Source organism: Tupaia chinensis, unplaced genomic scaffold, assembly GCF_000334495.1.
Source record: "Tupaia chinensis unplaced genomic scaffold, TupChi_1.0 Scaffold000514_1, whole genome shotgun sequence".
NCBI classification, from domain to species: Eukaryota; Metazoa; Chordata; class Mammalia; order Scandentia; family Tupaiidae; genus Tupaia; species Tupaia belangeri.
In genome coordinates this window covers 154,706-177,672 of record NW_006160027.1, presented here as the reverse complement: position 1 = coordinate 177,672, position 22,967 = coordinate 154,706, and the positions used below count along the sequence as shown (strand labels likewise).

General features: G+C 36.0%; 3 protein-coding genes across 3 annotated transcripts; all 3 read right to left on the bottom strand.

Annotated features, from left to right (window-relative positions):
* Positions 1 to 921: 921 nt before the first annotated feature.
* On the bottom strand, positions 922 to 2,414 carry LOC102478048 (olfactory receptor 491). The gene is made up of 2 exons (XM_006156701.2): positions 2,406 to 2,414; positions 922 to 1,854 (listed from the first exon to the last, which is right to left on the bottom strand). The coding sequence occupies exons 1-2, from the start codon at positions 2,412 to 2,414 to the stop codon at positions 922 to 924; spliced, it is 942 nt and encodes a 313-aa protein (XP_006156763.2).
* A 4,443-nt stretch (positions 2,415 to 6,857) lies between these two features.
* Positions 6,858 to 7,109, bottom strand: LOC114009297 (40S ribosomal protein S27-like). The gene has a single exon (XM_027775017.1). It carries the CDS (start codon positions 7,107 to 7,109, stop codon positions 6,858 to 6,860), a length of 252 nt encoding a protein of 83 aa, XP_027630818.1.
* Positions 7,110 to 20,029: 12,920 nt separating this feature from the next.
* On the bottom strand, positions 20,030 to 20,975 carry LOC102477613 (olfactory receptor 478). Its single transcript, XM_006156700.2, has one exon. The coding sequence runs from the start codon at positions 20,972 to 20,974 to the stop codon at positions 20,030 to 20,032; it is 945 nt and encodes a 314-aa protein (XP_006156762.1). The 5' UTR covers position 20,975.
* Between the last annotated feature and the right edge of the window lie 1,992 nt (positions 20,976 to 22,967).

The following is a 22,967-nucleotide window of genomic DNA, read 5'->3' as shown; positions in this document are numbered from 1 at the left end:
TCTTATTTTGTGGCTGCCTAAGTTCAATAATACCTGTTGAATTGAATCAGAAATTGGAAATATTTGTTGATTGGTCAGGGCTTTGACTGGAATGTCATATCTGAAGATTAATCAGAAAACTATGGAACTAAGATAGATCACAAGCCAACAGAAGCTTTTGAAAAGATGGCCTGGCTCCATAACCAGTTCTGCCTGGCAGATTAGAAAGCTATATGAAAGAATTTGTACCATAAAATAACCTGGACTTTTCCAGCCCAGCATCGTAACCAGTAGAGATTGCTAAATAGCAACCACAACCAGAGGATTACTTTAAGGAAGACTCTGAAGGAAGAAAAATAGACTGATCTTTGTTAGCAGATTGTCTGTCACAGAATACTTAGTAGGCAGGGCTGAACTGAGAAGGTTTATGTGTAACACGTGTGCTGGGTGTTTGCTTTTCAACACTTTGAGTAGATGACATGTAAATATTTTCTCAAAAATATTTAAAACCAACAGTTGTCTCTGTTGTTATAGAGTCACAAACAAAATTATAACAAATATATTGAACATTATCTTTAAAATTAATATTTTGAAATTTTGAAAGTTGCTTATTAACTGTCAAGAACTATGGAATATGAACAAAAATGTTTTGATATGTAAAGTAAATGTTTGTGGGAAAATGTAAAAATAAATAAATAAATGATTAAAAAATTCTTGGCATCTACAGAGTTCAATGGTATTGGTAATTATTAATATTATTACCGCTAATGTTGTTTCCAAAATGGTTTACAAGTGCTTAAAAGTGAGAGTTAGAAACAATAAATACAATAGTGATAATTGTCTAATAATCTAACCAATCAGGTAAGCAGTATTTGGTAGATCCTAAGTGTGTTATTGATAAGTGAAAACTTCATACATCATCTGAAATGCAAAGAAGGGATCCTAGGTATAAAGTCTGATAGTTGCCTTTCTCAAAGCCTCCTTTACATCTTTATTCCTGAGACTGTAGATGAGGGGGTTCAACATGGGGATGACCACTGTGTAGAACACAGACACCACCTTGTTCTGGTCAGTTGAGTAGATAGACTTGGGCATCACATAAATGAATGTAATGGTCCCATAGTACAGAGTGACTGCGGTGAGGTGAGAGGTGCAGGTAGAGAAGGCCTTGTGGCGCCCCTCAGTGGAGCGCATCTTCAGGATGGTGGTGAGGATGGAGATGTAAGAGAAAGCGATGAGAATCACTGTGACCTCAATGATAGATCCAGAAGAGATGGAAGGAATCACTCCAAACACAGAGATATCAGAGCAGGACAGTTTCAACCAAGGAGAGAAATCACAGAAAAAGTGATTTATCTGATTTGGTCCACAAAAGGAAAGATTCAATAAACAGCTAATAAATATCCAACCATTTACACAGCCACCCAGATAGGAAGCCCCCACGAAGAGGATGCAGACTCTGGGCGACATGTGTGTAGAGTAGAGCAGGGGTGAGCAGATGGCCACGTAGCGATCATAGGCCATGGCCCCGAGCAGGAAGCACTCAGCAGCGCCGAACAAGACTACAGAATAGAGCTGGGCTTCACAGCCAGGGACAGGAAGGACCAGTTCTTGTGTAAGAAATCCAATCAGCATTATAGGTGTGACTGATGTGGATAAGCAGATGTCCACAAAAGCCAAATGGCTGAGGAGCAGGTACATAGGAGTATGGAGCTGGGAACAGCTTCTTATTAAGGTGATTATGCTGATATTGCCCATTAAGGTAACTGCATAGATTCCCAGAAATAGCACAAAGAAGATGACACAAAGTGTAGGGTCCTTTGTTAACCCCAAAAGGATGAACTCTGTCACAACGGTGCGGTTTCCAATCTCCATCTCCTCTGTGAACTGTACCTGTTGAGGGAAAATGTGGATAATAATTCATTATATGCTTTCATTTCATACGTTTCTGGTTTTCTTTGGTTGCTCTTCAGACTTATTCACAGAGACTTTCTCCTATGCTCAGTCTGTAAATATTGGTGTTATACAGATTTTTTTTTAACTCTTCATAATACAAGAATGATTCAGCCTCACTCTATAGGATATTAGTTAGAGTCTTTTTCTCATAATACTATTTGTATAAAAATGCCTTTCAAATCTGGACTCCTAGACAAATCTCTCTCTCTCTCAAAATTTCATTAAAAACTTAAAAAAAAAGGAGGGGCAGGAGGTGGTGTGATGGTTAAGGTGCTGGATTCTCACATGGGTGACCACAATTTGAGTTCTAGACCCAGTGGTTTGAAAATCATGCCAGATGTGTGTAAACGCATGCCCGAGATTCCTAGGGAAGAATTGAGAAGAGATTGTGATGTGACCATTCACCCCGGAGGAGGGATAGTGGTGAATTTATTACTTTCCCTCTCTCCATCTCTCCCTGGCAAGTGCACAACCCCCATGGCAAAACAAAACAAAACAAAAACAAACAAACAAACGAAAAAGAAATATGTTCTGTACTATGAGTTAAGCATATCCCCGTGATGTGTAATAATGACAACACTAAGTCAAAGTGTTCCCTAGTGATCATTGTTTTGTTGAGTGCCTGCTTACATTTTTATTAAAGAGCTTAATACCTACTCCATTTTACTCCCCATTGTGCTGGGACAAAGAAAAAGCTCCTGTATTTGGAGGCAGTCTTTAAAAGCAGAATTATTGAAAATTGTAAAGGGAAGATACAAAGATACTACAGCAGCCCAGGGCAATGATTTGGGGGCATACTAAAGATTCGGTAAAAATTAGAAGATAAAGTTACATTTATCAAAATGAGAAAATGAGAGTGTGAAATTTTAAAAATATTTCTGTCAAATAGCATAAAATAACAATTTTAACACTGGGATTTATCTTAGGAATCTGATATTTTCACTTGTGCACATTCTTTCCATTAAATTCAGCTAAATGCAATCATTTTAGGTAAATTCTACAAATTACAAATTATTTTTGAATATCTTTTTTAATGTTTTGCTTATTATTTAACAGCTAGAAATTAATATCTAAAAATCTTTAATAGTGCCTCACAATGCATTCAATTTATTTTAATTTTGAAGTTATGTAAGTACTATTTACATATTTATAAATCATATTGTGTATTTTACTTTGCAATTTACATTTTGACTTAATATTATCAATAAAGTATTTCCTATTTTTCTAAGTAATCTTCATAACTGAAGTACTAGATGGATTATATGTCAAACCCATTAGCATGCTATTAATGGACTTTCAGAATGTTTCTTAAATTACTTTTATAAATGTAACTCCCTATTACATATGTTTCCTTACAACTTTTGTTATTTTTGAGAGTCGTGTTAACATGATACTAAGATTTTCTACTCAATATTATGGTTATATTGTTCATAGAAACACAATTTTCTACTAAAAATATTATTGCAAGTTTTAAAATTTTTTAGAGATGGCATGTGAGATTACCAGAAAGAGAAAGAAATGAAGAGAGAGATAGGGGAAATAAGAAATTGTCCAATGTGGAGCATGGTCACCCCACAATCTTTCTCCTCCATTTCTTCCTCTTTCCGTGATTTTGAGTATGCACAAACATGCGCCCAGTGTATTTTCCAAGCCACCAGCTCTGGGACTTATGCTGCACTGTTGGCCATGTGGTATTCAGCCATTTTAACCAACATACCACAGACTTTGCCCTGCAGTTCTTAAAATTTTAGCATTTACATAAATATTAAATATCAGCAACAAATGTCTTTAAAATGACTTGATTTCTTACAAATTTTTTAATGATTTACTTTAGATTAAGTGTTTCATATATTCAGTGGGGAGACTGAGTTCTTTGAGTGAACTGTGAGGTACAATTAACTCTCTGTATCCATAGATTTCACACCCTCCAATTCAACCTTCTGTAGATGAAACTGTGACTTTGCTTCTGATGTGGACTATGAACATAGTTAAGTCTACCATGGTCATAACCATCCTGAGCATGTACAGACCTTTTTCTTTGTTCTTTTTGTCTAAAAAAATCAGTATAACAACCATTTACATAGCATTTACATTGTATTAAGTATTACAAGTAATCTAGCACTGAGTTAAAGTTACAGAAGAATGTTCATCAGTTATATACAAACACCACATCGTTTTATGTAAAGGACTATAGCATCCTTGGATCTTGGTGTCTGCAGAGGGCCCTAGAATCAATCCCCTGAGGATACTGAGGGACAGCTATTTAATGAACCAACAGTTCATTGAAGAATGCATTTTATTTTGTCTTTGATTGATCCATGTTTAAGTTACCATAGTGTCTTGCAACTTACAACTTTTGGTGTTAGCTCTATCATTACAGTCGGTTAATCTTATCTTTTGTATCCCATGAGAAACGATGTACTTTCTATGTAAAAATATTGAAATGTTCTAATACAACTATTGTACCTTCCCTTCCCCTTTTTTTTCTTTTTTTATTTTTTTCTTCTTTTCTCCTTTTTTTTTCTTTCAATCACTATTATGAATAGCATATACATATACACTATGGAATACTACTCAGCTATAAAAAACAGTGAAACCCTGTCATTTGATAGAAAGTGTATAAATATGGAATATTTAATGATAAGTGAAGCAAAACAGACTTAAAGAAAGGCATTGTATGTCCTCGCTTAATATATACTGAATGTCTACACTTTATGGCAGAAACTAAAAGATCGGAAGGTATATATTCCCATTTTTGTGTTTTTTTTTAAATTTACACATTCCATCAGTATACAACGCATAGCTTGTAAAGTGAATTTTCCAACATGAATATATTTCACACGATTCCTTTCTCTATAATTTAGCATCTGTGATTCCTTTAGCCATTCCACCTGTGATGGGCCTTTCAGATCACTCACAGTTCCTCCTGTCAGCTTCTGAACATACTTTGTTCTTAGAAATGAAGCTAAACACTGAGTAGCATTTATGTCCTTTGCTTTCTGCCTGAAACAGAGGTCAGTGAGAACAACTCTGTCTTTATTGAACACACGATATAAGCTTCTATCTGTGTCGACGACTCATGGAGAAAAGTCACACAGCAGATCCTAGGCTTCCCATGGGTCAGCTGTATTAACTTGCCCATAATCTCTCTCAGTCTCCATTTGCATTTGTGACACATGAATAATTATCCCTATAATACAGCCTGTGTACCTACAATACAGGCTTATGAGGTTAACAGAAATAATATCTAAAAGGTACCTGGAGGGGTTTGTTCATACATCAGAATTAAATAATTAATTTTGATGAAGTAAAAATAAAGTGTTGATAATTTTCAATAATTTTTCTAGTTGACACATAACTGTACATATTCATGAGTTACAGTGTAATGTTTCTACACGTATATATGGTATAAAAAAAAAATCCGGGTAATTGGCATAGTCATCACCTCTTCATGATGAGAACAATCAAAAACCCCTGTTTTTACTATTTTGATACACATTATCATATATACAGTACATTTTTGTTAACTAAGATCACCCTGCAGTGCAATAGAACATCAGAATTTATTTCTCCTATCTAATTGTAATTTTGTTCTTGATGCTCAGTCTCTTCACGTCTTCCTCTTCCCCTACCTTCCCTAGTCTCTAGTCACCCCTATTCTATCCTCTATTTCTATGAGATCAAGTTTTTTAGATTCCACATAGGAGTGAACTCATGCAGCATTTGAATGTCTGTGTCTGGCTTACCCACTCATGTCAGGGATTTGCACCACAAATCCAAAACAAAACAAGAAGTATAGTATTCTTAGTTCTGGACTGTGCCTTTCGGATACATAACATGCCATCTGTATCTTGCCCTCCTCTGCCTCTGAAGTGTTTAAAGTACTACTAGAACTCTCCACTTTGACATCTATTCATGCTTTTCCACCTAGACATGGATTATTAACTACTTAAATATTCCTTTATTTGATGCATGGACCACTTTTAATGATAAATAGAAGTTCTAGCACTGAGAGGCTCAGCCAATATGAGTAGCAGCTGTTTCTTCTGATTTCCATTTCACATTCTCACTTATGCTTAAGCTTAGCAATGGCTTTGACCACTACAGACTACTCACACTGTGTCTGGGGACCCTGAGAAGCCCAGGTTGGGCGTGCACTAAATGACCATTTTGTGGTGCATCTCTTTCTGAGACCACAGTTTCTAACTGGGTCAAGAAATACTTTACTTAGGAAAAGTAATTCTCTTGTTTTAAATTTTTGCAGAACATATATAAGAATTTAATTTATTTGAACAAGAACCATGAATCTTGCACTCACCTTCTAAAGCCAGAATTATTGATGCTGAACTCCAAAGAATTTATTAAGCATCATTTTTTATTTAGTTTTATAGGTAGTTGGGGACTGAATACAATGTAAACCATCGAATGCTCCCCTTGGACAAGGAACATATTTACATAAATGTGTGGGGCTTAAGGTGGATATCTTTGTTGGGTGAATGGCCTTTTTAATAGAGCATAAGAAATGCCCTAGGGCTGCTGTTGTTTGTCCCTTTGAGAAAATGGTCACAGAATTTGGTATATAGAATTGAGTCGTGAAGCCAGGGAACTCATTAACCTGGCTGAGCCTTTCCCAAAGGAGTATCTATATGCCATGGTGTCCTTTGTAAAATTTTTTCCCTTTGTTTCACAAATGTGATAGAAAGAGTTCTTGGTTTCCCAGAAGCATGTACAACATTCAGAACAGGGTCGGGGGCTGGGTCCAGGACTTGAACCGTGGTTAGCTACGTGGGAGTTCAGCAACATAGCCATTACGCTAACTGCTGGTCCCCCAGTTTGATTTCTTAATAATACTGAGCCTTCTTTTTTCAATCCAAAATGCATTTATTGGGGTGGTTTCCCATTCATCTTGACTCAGGATGCTTTCAGTGCTGCTTCCTCCTGAAGGAACATCCTTCTGTAAGCCTCACTTTTCCTCCAGTAGGCTGGCAGAGGACAGTAGAGCAGTCAATGCACAGAACTGTCGTTTGTGCCTGGCTAAAGACTGTGGTGATTTTATAACGCCCTGGGCACTGCACATCCATGAAGTAGCAATTCAGGCTCTGCACCAGGCGCTTCTTCTTGTGATGCCTCTTCTCTCCTGGAGAGGGATGAGGGAGATACTTTGCAAGAGGCATATTCTTGTGAGGAGGTTTTCACTGCCCAAAAGGAATACTAAGTCTTCTGATTCAGGAGTTAGGAAATGTTTACATGTTTCCACAAGCCACCATTCAGTCCACTGCAAGAACCAAGCTCAGTCCTCCCTTGTTTAAAAAATTGTTACTTCATGGTGAAAGTACAACACAGAAATCATGTTTGTATGTTGAAATGAGTGTCTGAGAATGTTCAAGTCTGTACTTCCCTGATCTTATCTCCTCAGCTAACTCACGCTGACTGGACTCCAGCCACATTTCCTTCCTGCTGTTTTTCTTTCTTTTCTTTTTTAAAAGAGTTATTTTATTTGAATTTTATTATTATTATTTAATTTGACCAGAGAGAGAGAGGGAGGGAGGGAGAGAGAGAGAGAAAGCTGCTAGACCCAGGACTAAAACTGAGGTTGGCCATGTGAGTCCAGTGCCTTGACCACCATGCCTCCTGCTGGCCCCCATGCTGTTATTCAAATGCTTTAAGTAGGGCCTTTGCACTGTTCCCTTGCTTTGATCTCTCAGTTCATTTAGATCTCTGCCCAGTATCATATTACTAGAGGGACTCTCATTGACCTATTTAAAATATCCACTCTTTACTGCCCTCCATCCCCTTTACTGCTTTATTTTTCTTTTAAGTACTTACCACCATCTGACATATTTTATAATTGTCTGTTGTTTGTCTGCGCAAATTATGATGTAAGCCTCATGACTTAAAATACATTTTTTTAGAGAGAGATTTTTGCTATGGGGTGTGTGCACTCGCCAGAGAGATAGAAAGCAAGAAATCACCCCCCCCCCAAGGGGGGATGGCCATGCCACAGTTCCTTCTCCTCCATTCTCCTCTTGGGATCTTGGACATGCGCGCATATGCACCCAGCGTGAATTTAAGCCACCGGGTCTGGGACTCGAGTCATGGTCAACTACATGGGAATCAAGCGACATAGTCATTGTGCCAACTGCTGGTCCCTTTCCTACCTTTGAAATGGAGATTAAAAAATTATATCTAGGGGCTGGCAGGTGGCATGGTGCTTAAGGTGCTGGACTCCCACATGGCTGGCCATGGTTCGAGTCCCAGACCTGGTGGCTTCCTTTCTCCCTTTCCCTCTCTCTCTCTATCTCTTTCTCTGTGCCTCTCTCTGGTCAAATTAAAATAAATGAATGAATAAATAAAATTATATAAATAATAATTTAAAGAAACAGGGTCAGATGGGGCACAGCAGTAATTCAACACTCTGAAATGCTTGACCCACATGGGAATGTTCTCAGTTCATGCCTTGCGATTTCCATTTCCATGTTAGGCATGTATTTGCCTGTGATCCACACTGTCTGGGACTGGGGAAGGATAATAGCATGAAGATCCTTTTGAGAGCGACTCTCTCTTCTTCCTGCCTCTGTCTCTCTTTCTCATGAAAAAAGGAAAGAAAGAAAAAAGAGAAAGAGAGAAACTTTTAAAAATTCAGAAGTTTATCTCCTTTTTTGTTATTTAAATAAGCCTGATGTCAGACTATCTTTTCATTAAAATAGCCTTTGACTCAAGCTGAAAAGGATCATTAGAGGTGAAGATAAAATAATAAGGAAGGAAATTATTACTTTGACTTGGTGACCATTTAACTGGAAAAAAAAAAAAAAAAACAAGATGATTCTGGCATTGTGTGTATATGAGATTATCATTTATTTAAGTCTCTTGAAACTCTTTTTCCCATCCCTCAACAGAACAATTTAGAACACTCTTCTAAGGCATTTAAGCACTCACATTTCGTTGAGAGACAAGGCAATAAGCCAAGTACATTAAATACTTGGTTCAATTCATGCCCTAAGTAGCTCATCTTCTTTCATATTCCTTAAGGGTTAAAATTGGGATCCATCACTTCTACAACTCCTTTGACAAGTTCCAGCAAGCAGAGGCATCTCAAAGTAATTTATAAAACCAACTTTGTATATCTTCAAGTTCCACATACTGGAGCTTGTTGAAGGAGAATGTATGGGGACCAGCAGTTAGCATAATGGCTATGTTGCTGGACTCCAAGGTAGTCGACCGCGGTTTGAGTCCCGGACCTGGTGGCTTAAACTCACACCGGTCATGTGTGTGTGTATCCCCAAGATCCCGAGAGAATGGAGGAGAAGGGATTGCGGCATGGCCATTGCCCCCTGGGGGCGATTTCTCGCTTTCTGTCTCTCTGTCTCTCTCTGTCTTTCTGGCGAGTGCACAGGCCCTATAGCAAAAAACTCTCCAAATAAAAAAAAAAGAAGAAGAAGAAGAAAGAGAGAATGTATCACCTTTGGAGTAAGGGGAGCTACAATGTTGATTTATCTTCCTGTATAATTAATTACTACAAAGTATCATTTTTTTTTTTTTTTTTAGCTTTTCTTAGTTTTCCTTGTAAAGGTTTGACATCTTTGGTTAGATTTATTCCTGGGTATCTTATACTTTTTATGGCTATGGTAAATGGAATTACTTTCTTCAGTTCTATTTCAGTCTCCTGTTGTTCATATACAGAAATGCTATAGATTTTTGTATGTTGATTTTGTGTCCTGCCACTTTACTGTATTCATTTATTACTTCCAGGAGTTTTTTCCATAGATACCTTAGGGTCTTCAATGTATACAATCAAGTAATCTGCAAGTGGAGATAATTTCACCTCTTCTTTCCTGAAATAAATATTTTTTTAATTCAGTATCTTTTCTGATTGCATTGGCTAGGACTTCCAGCACTATACTGAAAAAGAGTGGAGAAAGTGAGCAGCCTTGTCTTGTGCCAGATTTTAGTAGAAAAGTTTTTAGCTTTTCCCCATTCAGTATGATGTTAACTATGGGTTTTTAATAGATAGCTTTTATTGTGTTGAGAAAGAACACTTCTATGCTGATTTTGCTGAGAATCTTAATCATGAAGGGATGTTGTATTTTATCAAATACTTTCTGGACTGATTGATATGATTGTATGGTTTTTATTTTTAATTTGTGTTAATATGGTATATTATGTTGATAGTTTTCCAAAGTATGAACCAACCTTCCATTCCTGGAGTAAAACCTACTTGGCCATGATGCATAATCTTTTTTATATGTGTTGAATACAATTTATTAGTATCTTGTTAAGAACTTTTGCATTTTATAGTTTAATCAACTCGACTAAGGAGAAATGTTCACATACTGAAATATTCACTTTGTAAGCTAAAAAGTGTGACTGAATGTATAAAAAGGTGAAATAAAAAAAGAAAGAGAAAAAAAAGAAAAAAAAGAATTTTTGTATCTATATTCATCAGAGATATTGGTCTGTAGTTTCCCTTCTTTGTCATGTCCTTGTCTGTTTTGGGGATAAGGATGTTAGAGGCCTTATAAAATGAATTTGGGAGAGGTCCTTCCTTTCGGACCTTTAAAAATAACTTGAGTAGAATGGACATTAATTTGTCTTTAAAAGTTTCATAGAATTCAGAAGTGAAGCCATCAGGAACTTTTCTTTGTCGGGTGGTTATTTATTACTGATTTGATCTCATTGCTTGTTATGCATCTATTCAGGTTTTCTTTGTCTTCTTGATCAATCTTGGTAGATTATATGTGCCCAGGAATTTGTCTATCTCATCCTGGTTTTCTTGTTTATTGTCACTCATAGTGTCCTGTAATGATATTTTGCTTTTCTACTATGTCTGTTGTAATATTTCATGCTTCATTGTGAATTTAATTTATCTGGTTTTTCTCTCTTCTTAATTAGTGTAGCTAATAGAGTATTTATATTGTTTATCTTTTCAAAGAACCAGCTTTTGCTTTCATTTATTTTCTGTATAGTTAGTTTATTTTTTATTTTATTTATTTCTCCTTGAATCTTTATTGTTTCTTTTCTCCTGGCATTTTTTTGATTTTGTTGTTGTTTCTTTTCCAGTTCTCTGAGGCATGATGTTAGGTTTTCCATTTGCCATCTTTTCATCTCTTTCTTATGAACACTAATTGCTATGACTTTCCCTTTTATGACTCTTTTTGCTGTGTCCCATAGATTATGGAAACTCATGTACTCATTATCACTGGTTTCAATAAAATCTTTTTATTTCAGTCTTAATTTCTTCAGTGATTGTGAAGTCATTCAGGAGTAGGGTATTTAGTTTTCATATGATTGTGGTTTTTTTCATGTTTTTTCATGAAATTAATATCAAGCTTAATTCCATCATGGCTAGAGAATGCTGAATATAGTTTCTATGCCTTTGACTCTGTAAAGTCTTGATTTGTCCCCTATCATATCATCTATCTTCAAAAAGCTTCATGTGGGGGTAAGAAAAATGTATATTTCATGTTTTTTTGAGTGGAAGTTTCTATAGATGTGATTTATGGCATCATTTAGATTCTTTATCTCTTTGCTTATTTTTTTGTCTAGGTGATCTGTTCAAAGGAGATAGTGAGGTGTTGAGATCCCCAACAATTAGTGTGCTGCAATCTCTCTCTCCTTTAGATCTAACAATCTTTCCTTCACGTATTTGTGTGCTCCTGAGTTGCGTGCATAGATATTTATAAGTGTTATGTCTTCTTGATGAATTAGCCCTTTTGTTATTATATTACACCTTGTCTCTTTTTACAATTTTTGTTTTAAAGCTTATTTTGTCTGAAAGTAGTATCATGACTCCAGCTCTCTTTTGGTTCCCATTCGGAATGCCTTTTTCCAGCCCTTTACTTTTAGTCTATGTATATCTTTATCTTTGAAATGCACTTATTGTAGGCAACTGTTAGAAGGTTTCTGTTTTTTTTTATATATTTAGTCAATCTGTGTCTCTTGTTTGGAGAACTTAATCCATTGACATTCAGCATTATTATCGATATTTCTGAACTTGTCCCTAACATTAAGTTGACCATTTCTTGGTTATTTTTATTCTCTTATTTATGTCTGTCTCTTTTTTAATTTTCCTGGTATGGCACTCTCTTCAGAATTTCTTGAAGAGCCGGTCTGGTATTGATAAATTATTTCAAGTTTTGTTTATTTGAGAAAGTTTTTATCTTTTCTTCTCATTTGAAGGATAATCTCAGCAGGTATAGTAATCTTGGTTAAAATTGTTTCTCTCAGGACCTGCAAATGGCATAATGGTTATTTCACTGGACTTACGTAGTTGACCAGGTTTGAGTCCTGGACCTATTGACTTGAAACACGCTGGGCATATGTTTAGAGAATGCGGGAGGAAGAACTGCAGCATGACCATCCCCCTGGGAGAGTGATTTCTCACTTTCTGTCTCTCCATCTCTCCAGCAAGCACACACTCCCTAAAACAAACAAACAAAAAAACTCTTAAAAAAAAAACCTAAAAAAAAAGAAATTGTTTCTAAAACAATGTAATACACTGTAAAGTTATATGTAATCTTTTAACACTTTCAATATGTCTTCTATTCTTTCTTTGCTTGTATTGTTCTGGTAAGAGGGCTAATGTTATTCTGATGGGATAACCTTTGTAAGTAACTCAATGTTTCTTTCTTGCCAATTTTGGTATCTTGTCTTTATCTGTAGTTTTGGTGAGTCTAGCTATGTGTTCCATGGAGAAAGTCTTTTTGGGTTGATTCTACTTGGGATCCTTTGTATTTCTTGGGTCTGGATGTTTGAGTGTTTCTCTAGACTTGGAAAGTTTTCTTCCAGGATTTCATGGAATAAATTATCAATGCCCTTATTAGTTTCTTCACCTTCTAGGATACCAGTGATTTGGATATTTGGGCATTTAATGGTATCTAGTGTTTCTTGCATATTGTCCTCTTTTTGTTGTTATTATTTTTCCTTTTTAGTGATTATTTCTAGGTCAGAAGTTTTGACCTCTACATCCAAAATTTGATCTTCATGATCTAATCTGTGTTTAATACTTTCAAGGGAGATTTTGATTTCCTGTATTACAGCCTTCATCTCTAACAGTTCTGTTTGATTCTTTTTTGTTGTGTCTAGTTCTTCTTTCAAATCATATAAGGATTTCCTCATCTCCTGGAATTCATTGTCTTTTCTCTTGCATCTTCTGAAACTCAATGTCTCTTTTCTCTTGCTTCTCATTTAGTTTTATCACTATGAAATTTTGAATTATTTATCTGACATTTACATGAGTTCCAAAGTATTGTCTGTGAATAATGAGGAATTATTATTTTCACTTGTGTGTGAGGGGATATTTTCTTGGTTTCTCTTATTTCTTGTGCCTCTGGGTTAGTTTCTGGTCACCTGATGGACTATATGTTTCTTCCTAATTTCTTGGAATTAATTCTACACTATTGTTGCTGGAACTGGATATTTCAATGGCCTCCCAGTTTCTTGAGAACACATGCACCTGGAGCTGAGCTTCAGGGTTTCAACAGAAAGCGGTTGGGAGACAGTGCAGTTCCCCAGGTGATCTTTGGCCTCAGTTTTTTACTGCCAGCTAACCTTGCCAGGCAAGGGGCCAGGAATGATGGTGGAGAAGGGTACTGGAAGCAAGAGGTTCTGTGCACCTGGAAGCAGTCAAGAGATAGTGGAGTTCCCAATGTGGTATCTGGCCTCAGTTCCTCAGCATGACTTTCAAGCCAAGTCCAAGATTCAAACTGTGATTAGCCATGTGGAAGTCCAGTGCCTTAATCACCATGTCAAACGCTAGCCCCTGGATCTCACACATTTTGATACACTTTTCTTTTATTTTCATTTTATTCTGTTTTTTAAAAAATTCTTTTGAACTTACAGGATAGACCATCTGTCAGTATATTAAATAAGACTCAATACATTTTTTAAAAATTAAAAATTAAAAGGTACCAAGTACCATTTTCACCATAGTGAATTATAGTAAAAATCAATAAAAAGAAACTTTTTTTTGGAGAGGTTTTTGGGGTTTTTTTGTTTGTTTGTTTGTTTGTTTGTTTTGCTATAGGGCGTGTGTGCTCGCCAGACAGACAGAGACAGAGAGACAGAAAGCGAGAAATCAACCCCCAGGGGGGATGACCACGCCACAATCCCTTCTCCTCCATTCTCCTCTCGAGATCTTGGGCATGCACGCACACACACCCGGCGTGAGTTTAAGCCACCAGGTCCGAGACTCAAACTGTGGTCGACTACGTGGGAGTCCAGTGACATAGCCATTACGCTAACTGCTGGTCCCAATAAAAAGAAACTTTAAAAACAGTACCAAAAATAAATAACATGCTATTGAATGCTTAAATTAATGAAGAAATTAAGGAGAAAAAACTTTAATTTTATTAAACAAATGAAATAGAAACAACTTATCAAAACCTACGTGATGCAACATAAGTAGTGCTAAGGAAGATGTTTATAGCAGCAGTGCTTATATCAAAAAAAGTAAATAAAGATCTTAAATAAACTAATAATTCATCTCAAGAAACTAGGACAGCAAGAACAACCTCAGCCCAAAATTAATAGAAGAAAAAAATAATAAGGGTCACAGCATAAATAAACAAAATTTTAAAAAATTAATGGAAAAGATCATTGAGGGACAGGCAATGGTGCAGTGGTAACACAACTGGATCCACATGGGAAGTTCTGGGCTCGTGTCTTAGAGCCTTCCTGTATGTGCTGTGAGCATGAAAGCCTGTGGTCCAGGCTGGCTGAAGCTGGGCGAAGGTCATGATGAGAGAAGCCAGTTGGGCGTGTGTCTCTCTTGCTATCACTTAGGGAGAAATAAATAAATAAACTTTGAAAGGTGAATGAATTGAAAAGATGGTTCATTGAAAACATAAACAAAATTGACAAGCCATTAGCTATTTCTATACATTAATAATGAACTAATGGAAAAAGAGACAATTGAAGTTCCAGATAAATCAAACAAAAAGAACATTACAGCTGCAACCACAGAAACACAAATTATCAGAGAGCTTATGAACAACTATGCGAACAAAGTAAATAACTTAGAAGAGATAGATAAATTTCTTCACAAAGACAACTTACCAAGATTGAACTAGAAAGAAACAGATAACTTGAATAGACCAATGAGAAGTAACAAGATTAAACCCATAATTAAAAGTCTTCCAACAAAGAAAAATCCAGAACCAAATGGCTTTAGTGATGAATTCTACAGAATGTTTAAAGAAGAATTAACTTTTTTTCTCAAACTCTTCCAAAAATTGAAGGAGATAGAATTCTTCCAAACTCATCTTATGAGATCAGTACAACACTTATATGAAAATGATCCCAGGGCTGACCACCAGCCTCTCACAGAGGTGTCTTATGTTAATCTACCTACCATCGCCCTGAGCAACACAGATTCTCCTCTGCGCTATGTGGACATCGCCATCCCATGCAACAACAAGGGAGCTCATTTGGTGGGTCTGATGTGGTGGATGCTGGCCAGAGAAGTGCTGTGCATGCGTGGCACCATCTCCCGTGAACACCCGTGGGAGGTCATGCTTGATCTCTACTTCTACAGAGATCCTGAAGAGATTGAAAAGGAGGAGCAGGCTGCAGCTAAAAAAGGTTGTGACCAAGGAAGAATTTCAGGGTGAATGGACTGCTCCAACTCCTGAGTTTACTGCTACTCAGCCTGAGGTCACAGACTGGTCTGAAGGTGTGCAGGTGCCCTCTGTGCCCATCCAGCAGTTCCCTACTGAAGACTGGAGTGCTCAGCCTGCCACCGAAGACTGGTCTGCAGCCCCCACTGCTCAGTCCACTGAATGGGTGGGGACAACCCTTGATTCCACAGACTCTTATACAAAGTGGAAATAAGGTTGATAAGGAAAATAAACAGTTTATTTAAAAAAAAAAAGAATGAAAAAAGATAACAGACAAGAAAAACAAAAGGAATACTACAGGTGAATATCCCTGATGAAAATGTTAATAGATACAAAAATTCTCATAAAAAATCAGCAAACAAAATCCAACAGCACATTGGAAAGATGACATGCCATGGCCAAGAGGGATTCCTCCTAGAGATGTAATGATGGTGCAACACACACAAATCAATGAGGATGATACATCACATCAACATAAAGAAGGGCAAAAACTGAACTCTGTATCATCTCAATAGATGCAGAAAAAGCATTTGCTAAAATTCAACATTCTTTCCTGATAAAAACTCTTTACAAATTAGGAAAAGAACTATACCTCAACACAATAAAAACCACTCATTATAGGCTTGTAGCTAATATACTGAATGAAAAAAAATGAAATTTTTTTCTTTAAGATCTGGAACAAGACAAGGATGTACACTTTCTCATCATAATTTTTCAATATATACTAAAAATTCTACCCAGAACAATGAGGAAAGAGAATATATAATGGGTAACCAATTGGAAAATAGAAAGACAAATCATTCTTATTTGTAGATGCTATTTTTTTTATATAGAAAACATGAAGATTTCACAAAAAAATTTATTAAAACTGATGAATAAACTCAGAAAGCTGCAAGATACAAAATCAACATAGAAACATTAGTGGCACTTCTATACATTAATAATGAACTAATGGAAAAAGAAATTAAGAAAGCAATCCCATTTACAGTAGCTACTAAAAATAATTATGATAATAATAAATATCTAGGAATAAATTAAACCAAAGTGGTGAAAGAACTCTACAAATAAAATTATAAAACATTTATTTTTTAAAAGAAAAGATAGAAGAGGACACACAAAAAATTGAGATATCCCATGATCACTACTTGAAAGAATTAGCATTGTTGAAATGACCATACTACCCAAGGGATCTACAGAGTCAATGCAATCCCTATTAAAATGTCAATGGCATTCTTCACAGAAATAGAAAAAAACAATTCTAAAATTTTACAGATCATAAAGTTCTGAATAGTCAAAACAGTCCTGAGCAAGAAGAACAAACCTGGAGTTATCATACTACCAGACTTCGACACATACTACAAAACTATCGTAGCCAAAGCAGTGGAGCCTAGCACTTAAAAAAAAAAAAAGATTGACAAATGGAATAAAATAGAAAACCTAAAAATAAGTACATGTATATACAGCTGACTGATTTTCAACAAAGTTGCAAAAAATATACAATGAGACAAGAAGGTCTCATTAGTAAATGGTTCTGGGTAAACTAGATATCCATAGTGGGAAAATAAAAATAGAACCCAGCTTTCAACATATACAAGTTCACAATAGATTAGGACTTCAATGTAAAGCATCAACCCATCTACCTACTAGATAAAAACATATAGGAAACAGTTCAGGACACAAGCCTAAGCAAAAAATTTATGAATAAGCCCTTACGAATACAGAAACGAAAGCAAGAAAATATAAAATAGGACTATGTCAAACTAAATCTTCTTTAGTAAAGGAAACAATAACCTGATGAGATAACCTACAGGGTAGTGAAAATAATTGCAAACTGTTTATCCAACAAGGAATTAATATTCAGAATATATACATGGAACTGAAACAAATAAGCAGAAAATAAAACTGAAATAATCTGACATATTTTAATGGGTGCCAAATGGGTGCAGCTGCAGTAGGGATGTGCTGCATAATGCTGAATATCATGTAGGAATGCTCTGGGTTCACTTGCCAGGTGTACCTGTGTACACACTGAGTGTGCCCATGATCCTGACTGCAGAGTCTTGTGCAAGAGGATTACAGCATAAAGATCCTGCCAAGGGGGCCTCTAAGTAAACAGACAAATAAACGTCTTAAAAATGGGCAGATTAATTATAAAGGTTTCCTAGATGAGGGGAACATTAGATTGGTACCTGTATCATAAATAGGAGTAACCCAGATTTGGGAAGGGAGGAGGAGAGAGCATTTTAAGTAGAGGTACTGCTTATAACACGATCCTGAGACAGCAAAGGATATAAGCACGTTTAAAGATTTGAAAGAAAACCATATGATTCATTCTCGGAATTTATGTGCTTACACTTGAAAAAAAGAGTGATAAGAAACAGAAAAGAAAAAAAAAAAACCTGGGGCTATATTCATGGCCTTATAAAATGTATTAAGAACTGTTGTTTTTATTTTAATATCTTTGGATATTTTAATTAAGGAACTAATCTATTTAAATGTATGGCCATGGTTGGTGTATGGAAAATGGAAAATTAAAAGAGAATAAGAAACATAAGAAATAGGTTGTACGTATATATACATTGATGTGTATATAGAGATATAGATAGATATAGATGTGTGTAGATATACATGCTTCAATGTACTATATAAATATATATGAACTAGAGATAAATACACAGCATATTCACAACGTTCATAGAAAATACTTATTATGGAAAAACTATGCATGGATTTCAAAATTGTATGCATTGATATAAACTCATACTACAATTCCATTTTCCATGAAGCTTTTGAGATGGAGACGGAGAGAAAAACAGATAGAGAGAAAAAATGATAGATAGAGATGAGGAGGAGAGAGAGAGAATGATTTAGAATTTGACTCATGCCATGACTGTGGTAGATAGCAAGTCTGAAACTCACAAGGCAGGTGAGCAGATTGAAAATTCTGGTAAGAGCTGATTTTAGTTTTAAAATTTGAATGTAGTCTGGAGGCAGAATTATTTATTTAGGGGGGAACCTCAGTATTTTCTTTTAATATCTTCATCTTATTTTACAAGGCACATTCATATTATGAAGGATCATATGCTTTAGTCAAAGACTACTGCTTTAAATGTTAATTAATCTTAACAACATCTTCACAGCAATACCTGGACTAGCGTTAGATCAAACAAGTGAACGAACATCAAAGTCTAACCTAGTTGATCTATAAAATAACTATCTCAGGAGTACTATCGTATGAGGGCGCTTCAAAAACCTCATGGAAGAGAGTAATTTAACTATGTTTATTTTGGTATAAAACTTTTTTGAAATTCACACATGGTTATTTCATAATACATATTTTCCATGAATGTTTTAAACCCTTACATAAAAGGTGACATCCAGAAATGAAGTGTTGACGTTGAAGATGGGGAGAAGTGGTAGATAAAAATGGGATTCGGCATGTACAAGCTTGTGATGGAATGCATGAGCATGGAAGAGGAAAGATTAAAAAAAACTGCTCTCATGATTCTGAATAAATAAATTGATAGGACTGATGGCATCTCCTATGTCAGGTGACTAAATTCAGAGTGGATTAGAAGACAGAGCAAGAGAAATATTGGGGGTAGTCATCAATACACAGAGATGAATTAAGATGCTCAAGGGGGAAACTATCCAGTTTCCTCAATCTTCCACTGAGTCCCTGAGGCAGCTAGGAAAGTAGTTGATTCTTGAAAAAAAAGTCATCTGACACAGGAAGTCACAAATTAGTCAAGGCATCGAGTCCTTTTCTTCTGTGGAGACCCAAAATAGCCAATGCTGGAGACTGGCCGGAAACACAGATCAGAATTTTAAGTGTTCACAAAAATCCATCCACAGAAGATAACATTATAGCAAGAAATACACGCCCAGCTATTTTGTTACCTAGTCATTCCCTCTGGGACTATATCCTCAATCATAATTCACTCATCATACACATTTCAGACAAACTGCTCTTGAAATTGCATATAGTCATAATGATTTAGAAGCACAATGACCTCAATTTATAGCAAAGAACTATTTTGAAAATAAATATGACTCAAAAAGAATTTTTAACACTAAATATTTAGCTTACATTTTTAACATTTTTAGCTTACAAAGAGTTTCTATATGAACAGGTGTTTTTCATAATTTTTAATGTAATTTAATGTAATAAGACAACTAATAACTATGGGTCTCTGATGTTGAAAATCTACTCATTAAATAAACAAAAAGTACCACCATATCTAATTATATATGTTCAGCTATATGAGGGCATTTCAGTTTGTGGAGAACAGAAATAAAGCATGAGTTTATTTTGGTACAAAACAGTTTTTATTGAAGCTCTTGCATAGTTATAAAGAGTACTCATTTTTCATGAACTTTTCAAAGACCTCTTGAATTTAGAGCACAGACATTCAGTTTCCTTTTATTATTATATGTTTGGGATATTATTATTTAAAAACCTACAAAGAAAATAGTTTTCACTAAGAAAATATTTTTCTACTAAGCTGTCTCTTCACAGCCCCCTTAATCTCCTTATTCCTCAGACTGTAGATGAGGGGATTCAACATGGGGATGACCACTGTGTAGAACACAGACACCACCTTGTTCTGGTCAGTTGAGTAGTTGGACTCAGGCATCACGTAAATGAATGTAACAGTCCCATAGAACAGAGTGACTGCAGTGAGGTGGGAGGTGCAGGTGGAGAAGGCCTTGTAGCTCCCCTCAGTGGAGTTCATCTTCAGGATGGTGATGAGGATGTATGTGTAGGAGACAGCTATGACAATCACTGTAGCCACAATGAGGGAGCCTGCAGAAAATGAGGTCATACCTGTGGGGACACTTGTATCAGAACAAGAGAGTTCTACTAAAGGAGCAAAATCACAGAAGAAATGATTGACTACATTTGGACCACAAAAGGCTAAAGAGAACACACAAACAGTAAAAGAGCAAGCATTGAGAAAACCACCCACATAGGCAACTAGGAGTAGCTGGACACAGACTTGAGTGGACATTTTGACTGAATAAAGCAGCGGGTTGCAAATGGCCACAAAGCGATCATATGCCATGGCAGCCAGAAGAAAGCACTCTGATGCCCCAAAGAAAGCAGCTGCACCAAGCTGGAGGCCACATCCAAGGTAGGAGATTGTATTTCTCTCCGCCAGGAAGTTTACAAGCATATTCGGTGTGACATTACATGTAGACCCTATGTCCGCCAAAGCCAGGTGGGTCAGAAAAAAATACATGGGATGATGGAGCTGAGAGGAGGTTCTGATCAGGATGATTGTGCCAAGATTGCCAAATATGGTCACCAGGTAGATGCACAGGATGATCACGAAGAGGATGAGGCGGAAGACTGGATCGTCTGTTAAGCCCAATAAAACGAACTCTGTCACTGCAGTGTCGTTCCCATTCACCCGGGAATCCATGTGACAATGTAGCTGTTACAAAAGTGAACTGTGATGAAAACAGTACATTTTAAAAGTTATAAATTAGATGGTTTCATTTCTTTAACAAATGCATGAAGGTCATTATAAACAAATGTACAGACCCACAGACCCACAAAGTTTGGACTAAGAATTACTATTTTTTTAAAGAGAGATTTTTGCCTAAGGGCATGTGTGCTTGCCAAAGAGCCATAGAAAGACAGAGAGACAGAAAGGGAGAAATCATCCATTGGGAGGATGGCTATGCTGCAAACCCTTCTCCATTCGCCTCTTGGGATTTTGTGTATGCATGCACATGCACCAGCAGGAGTTTTAAGCCGCCAGGTTCAGAACTCCAACTGTGGTCAACTACGTAATAGTCCAGTGATGTAACCATTATGGCATCTACTGGCCCTAAGAATTATATTTTTAGACTCCCATTGCTTATATATTTACTTATTAGGAACTTTTTCATGTTTTAAAAATTGATTTTAGCAGAAATAGTAGAAAATTGCCTCATATATAGCTTATAAAATATTTTAAATGTTTATTAAATATTAAAAATATTTAACAAAATATACTTAAAACTAAACCATCAAAGAGCACAAAATATTAGAATATTAAAAAAGAAATGGTAAGGATAACAAAGGGATTAAATATACAGTATTAAATATATTGACATAATATATGTAGGGTCATATTATGAAGCCTTGAATAAATGCTTACTATTATTACCTGCACAGGAAAAATAATTTATGTGTATAGTTCTATGTTAATTTCCATGGAAAAATGTTAAGTATTATATGTTTCCTTTTTTTTTTTTTGGAGAGGTTTTTGCTATAGGGCACATGCACTCACCAGACAGACAGAGAGAGGCAGAGAGACAGCGAGAAATCACCCCCCAGGGGGGATGGCCATGCTGCAATCCCTTCTCCTCCATTCTCCTCTCAGGATCTTGGGCACGCACGCACATGCACCCGGCTTGAGTTTTAAACCACCGGGTCCGGGACGCGAACTGCGGTCGACTATGTGGGAGTCCAGTGACATAGCCATTACGTTAACTGCTGGTCCCAACATTTCCTTATATATAGATGAAGAACTAAGCTTAAAAAGGTTATGTAATTTACCTAAGGTTATAAAGCAAGTAACGGGACCATGATTTGCCAGGAAATTTGGAATCATCAATTCCTGTACTAATTGTGCTGTAAGTGAAATTAAATAATACTTACCATGAAGTCTCATATGTATATAGGTTTGGGTAGGCAGCAGATCAGCTTATCAGTGTTCTAACAGGTAATATACAAAAGAGGTGACTGATAGTTTACAACATCTATCAGTTACAGAATTATTATTGAAGAAATATAATTTTCTTGATATCATATGGAAGAAGTAGAAAATTCACAATTGGTTTATGAAGTCACCTATTCTGAATTAATTAATTTTTTATATTTTAAAGAAAATGTCAGTATATAAGAACTTTTAAGTATCAGTGTAAGCACTATGCAAAATGTTATGTGATTAATATTCTGAACACAATTACAGTACATTTATTCAAACATCAAATCATTTCCTAAAGTAATAGCATTTCAAAATTAGAGTATTATAGAATGAAATAATATTCTTTTAAACATGATTTACAGCTGGAAAAAATGTTGCAATATGAAAATTTGAGAAGTTTACCCATCTTTACCCAGCTATGTCCACCTGGACCTTCATCTCCAAGTTTTCTGGCTTTTTATCTTTGACCTTATCCAAATCATCTGGTTGCCTGTAGGACTATAGCATTCAGACCAATCAACAACGTGCATCTATAAGATACTAATGGCAAGTCCTGTAAGCATCTAAAAGCTAGAGAACTTATTAGCAATGTGGTTGAGTGCCACACTTAGATACTGTTAAAAGGCTGTGTAAGATTCTAGTCTTCTGTGCTATTTTATGAGGAATATGGTAAATTGAATTGTAACTATTTTTCTTGCAAAAACTATCATGGAAATTT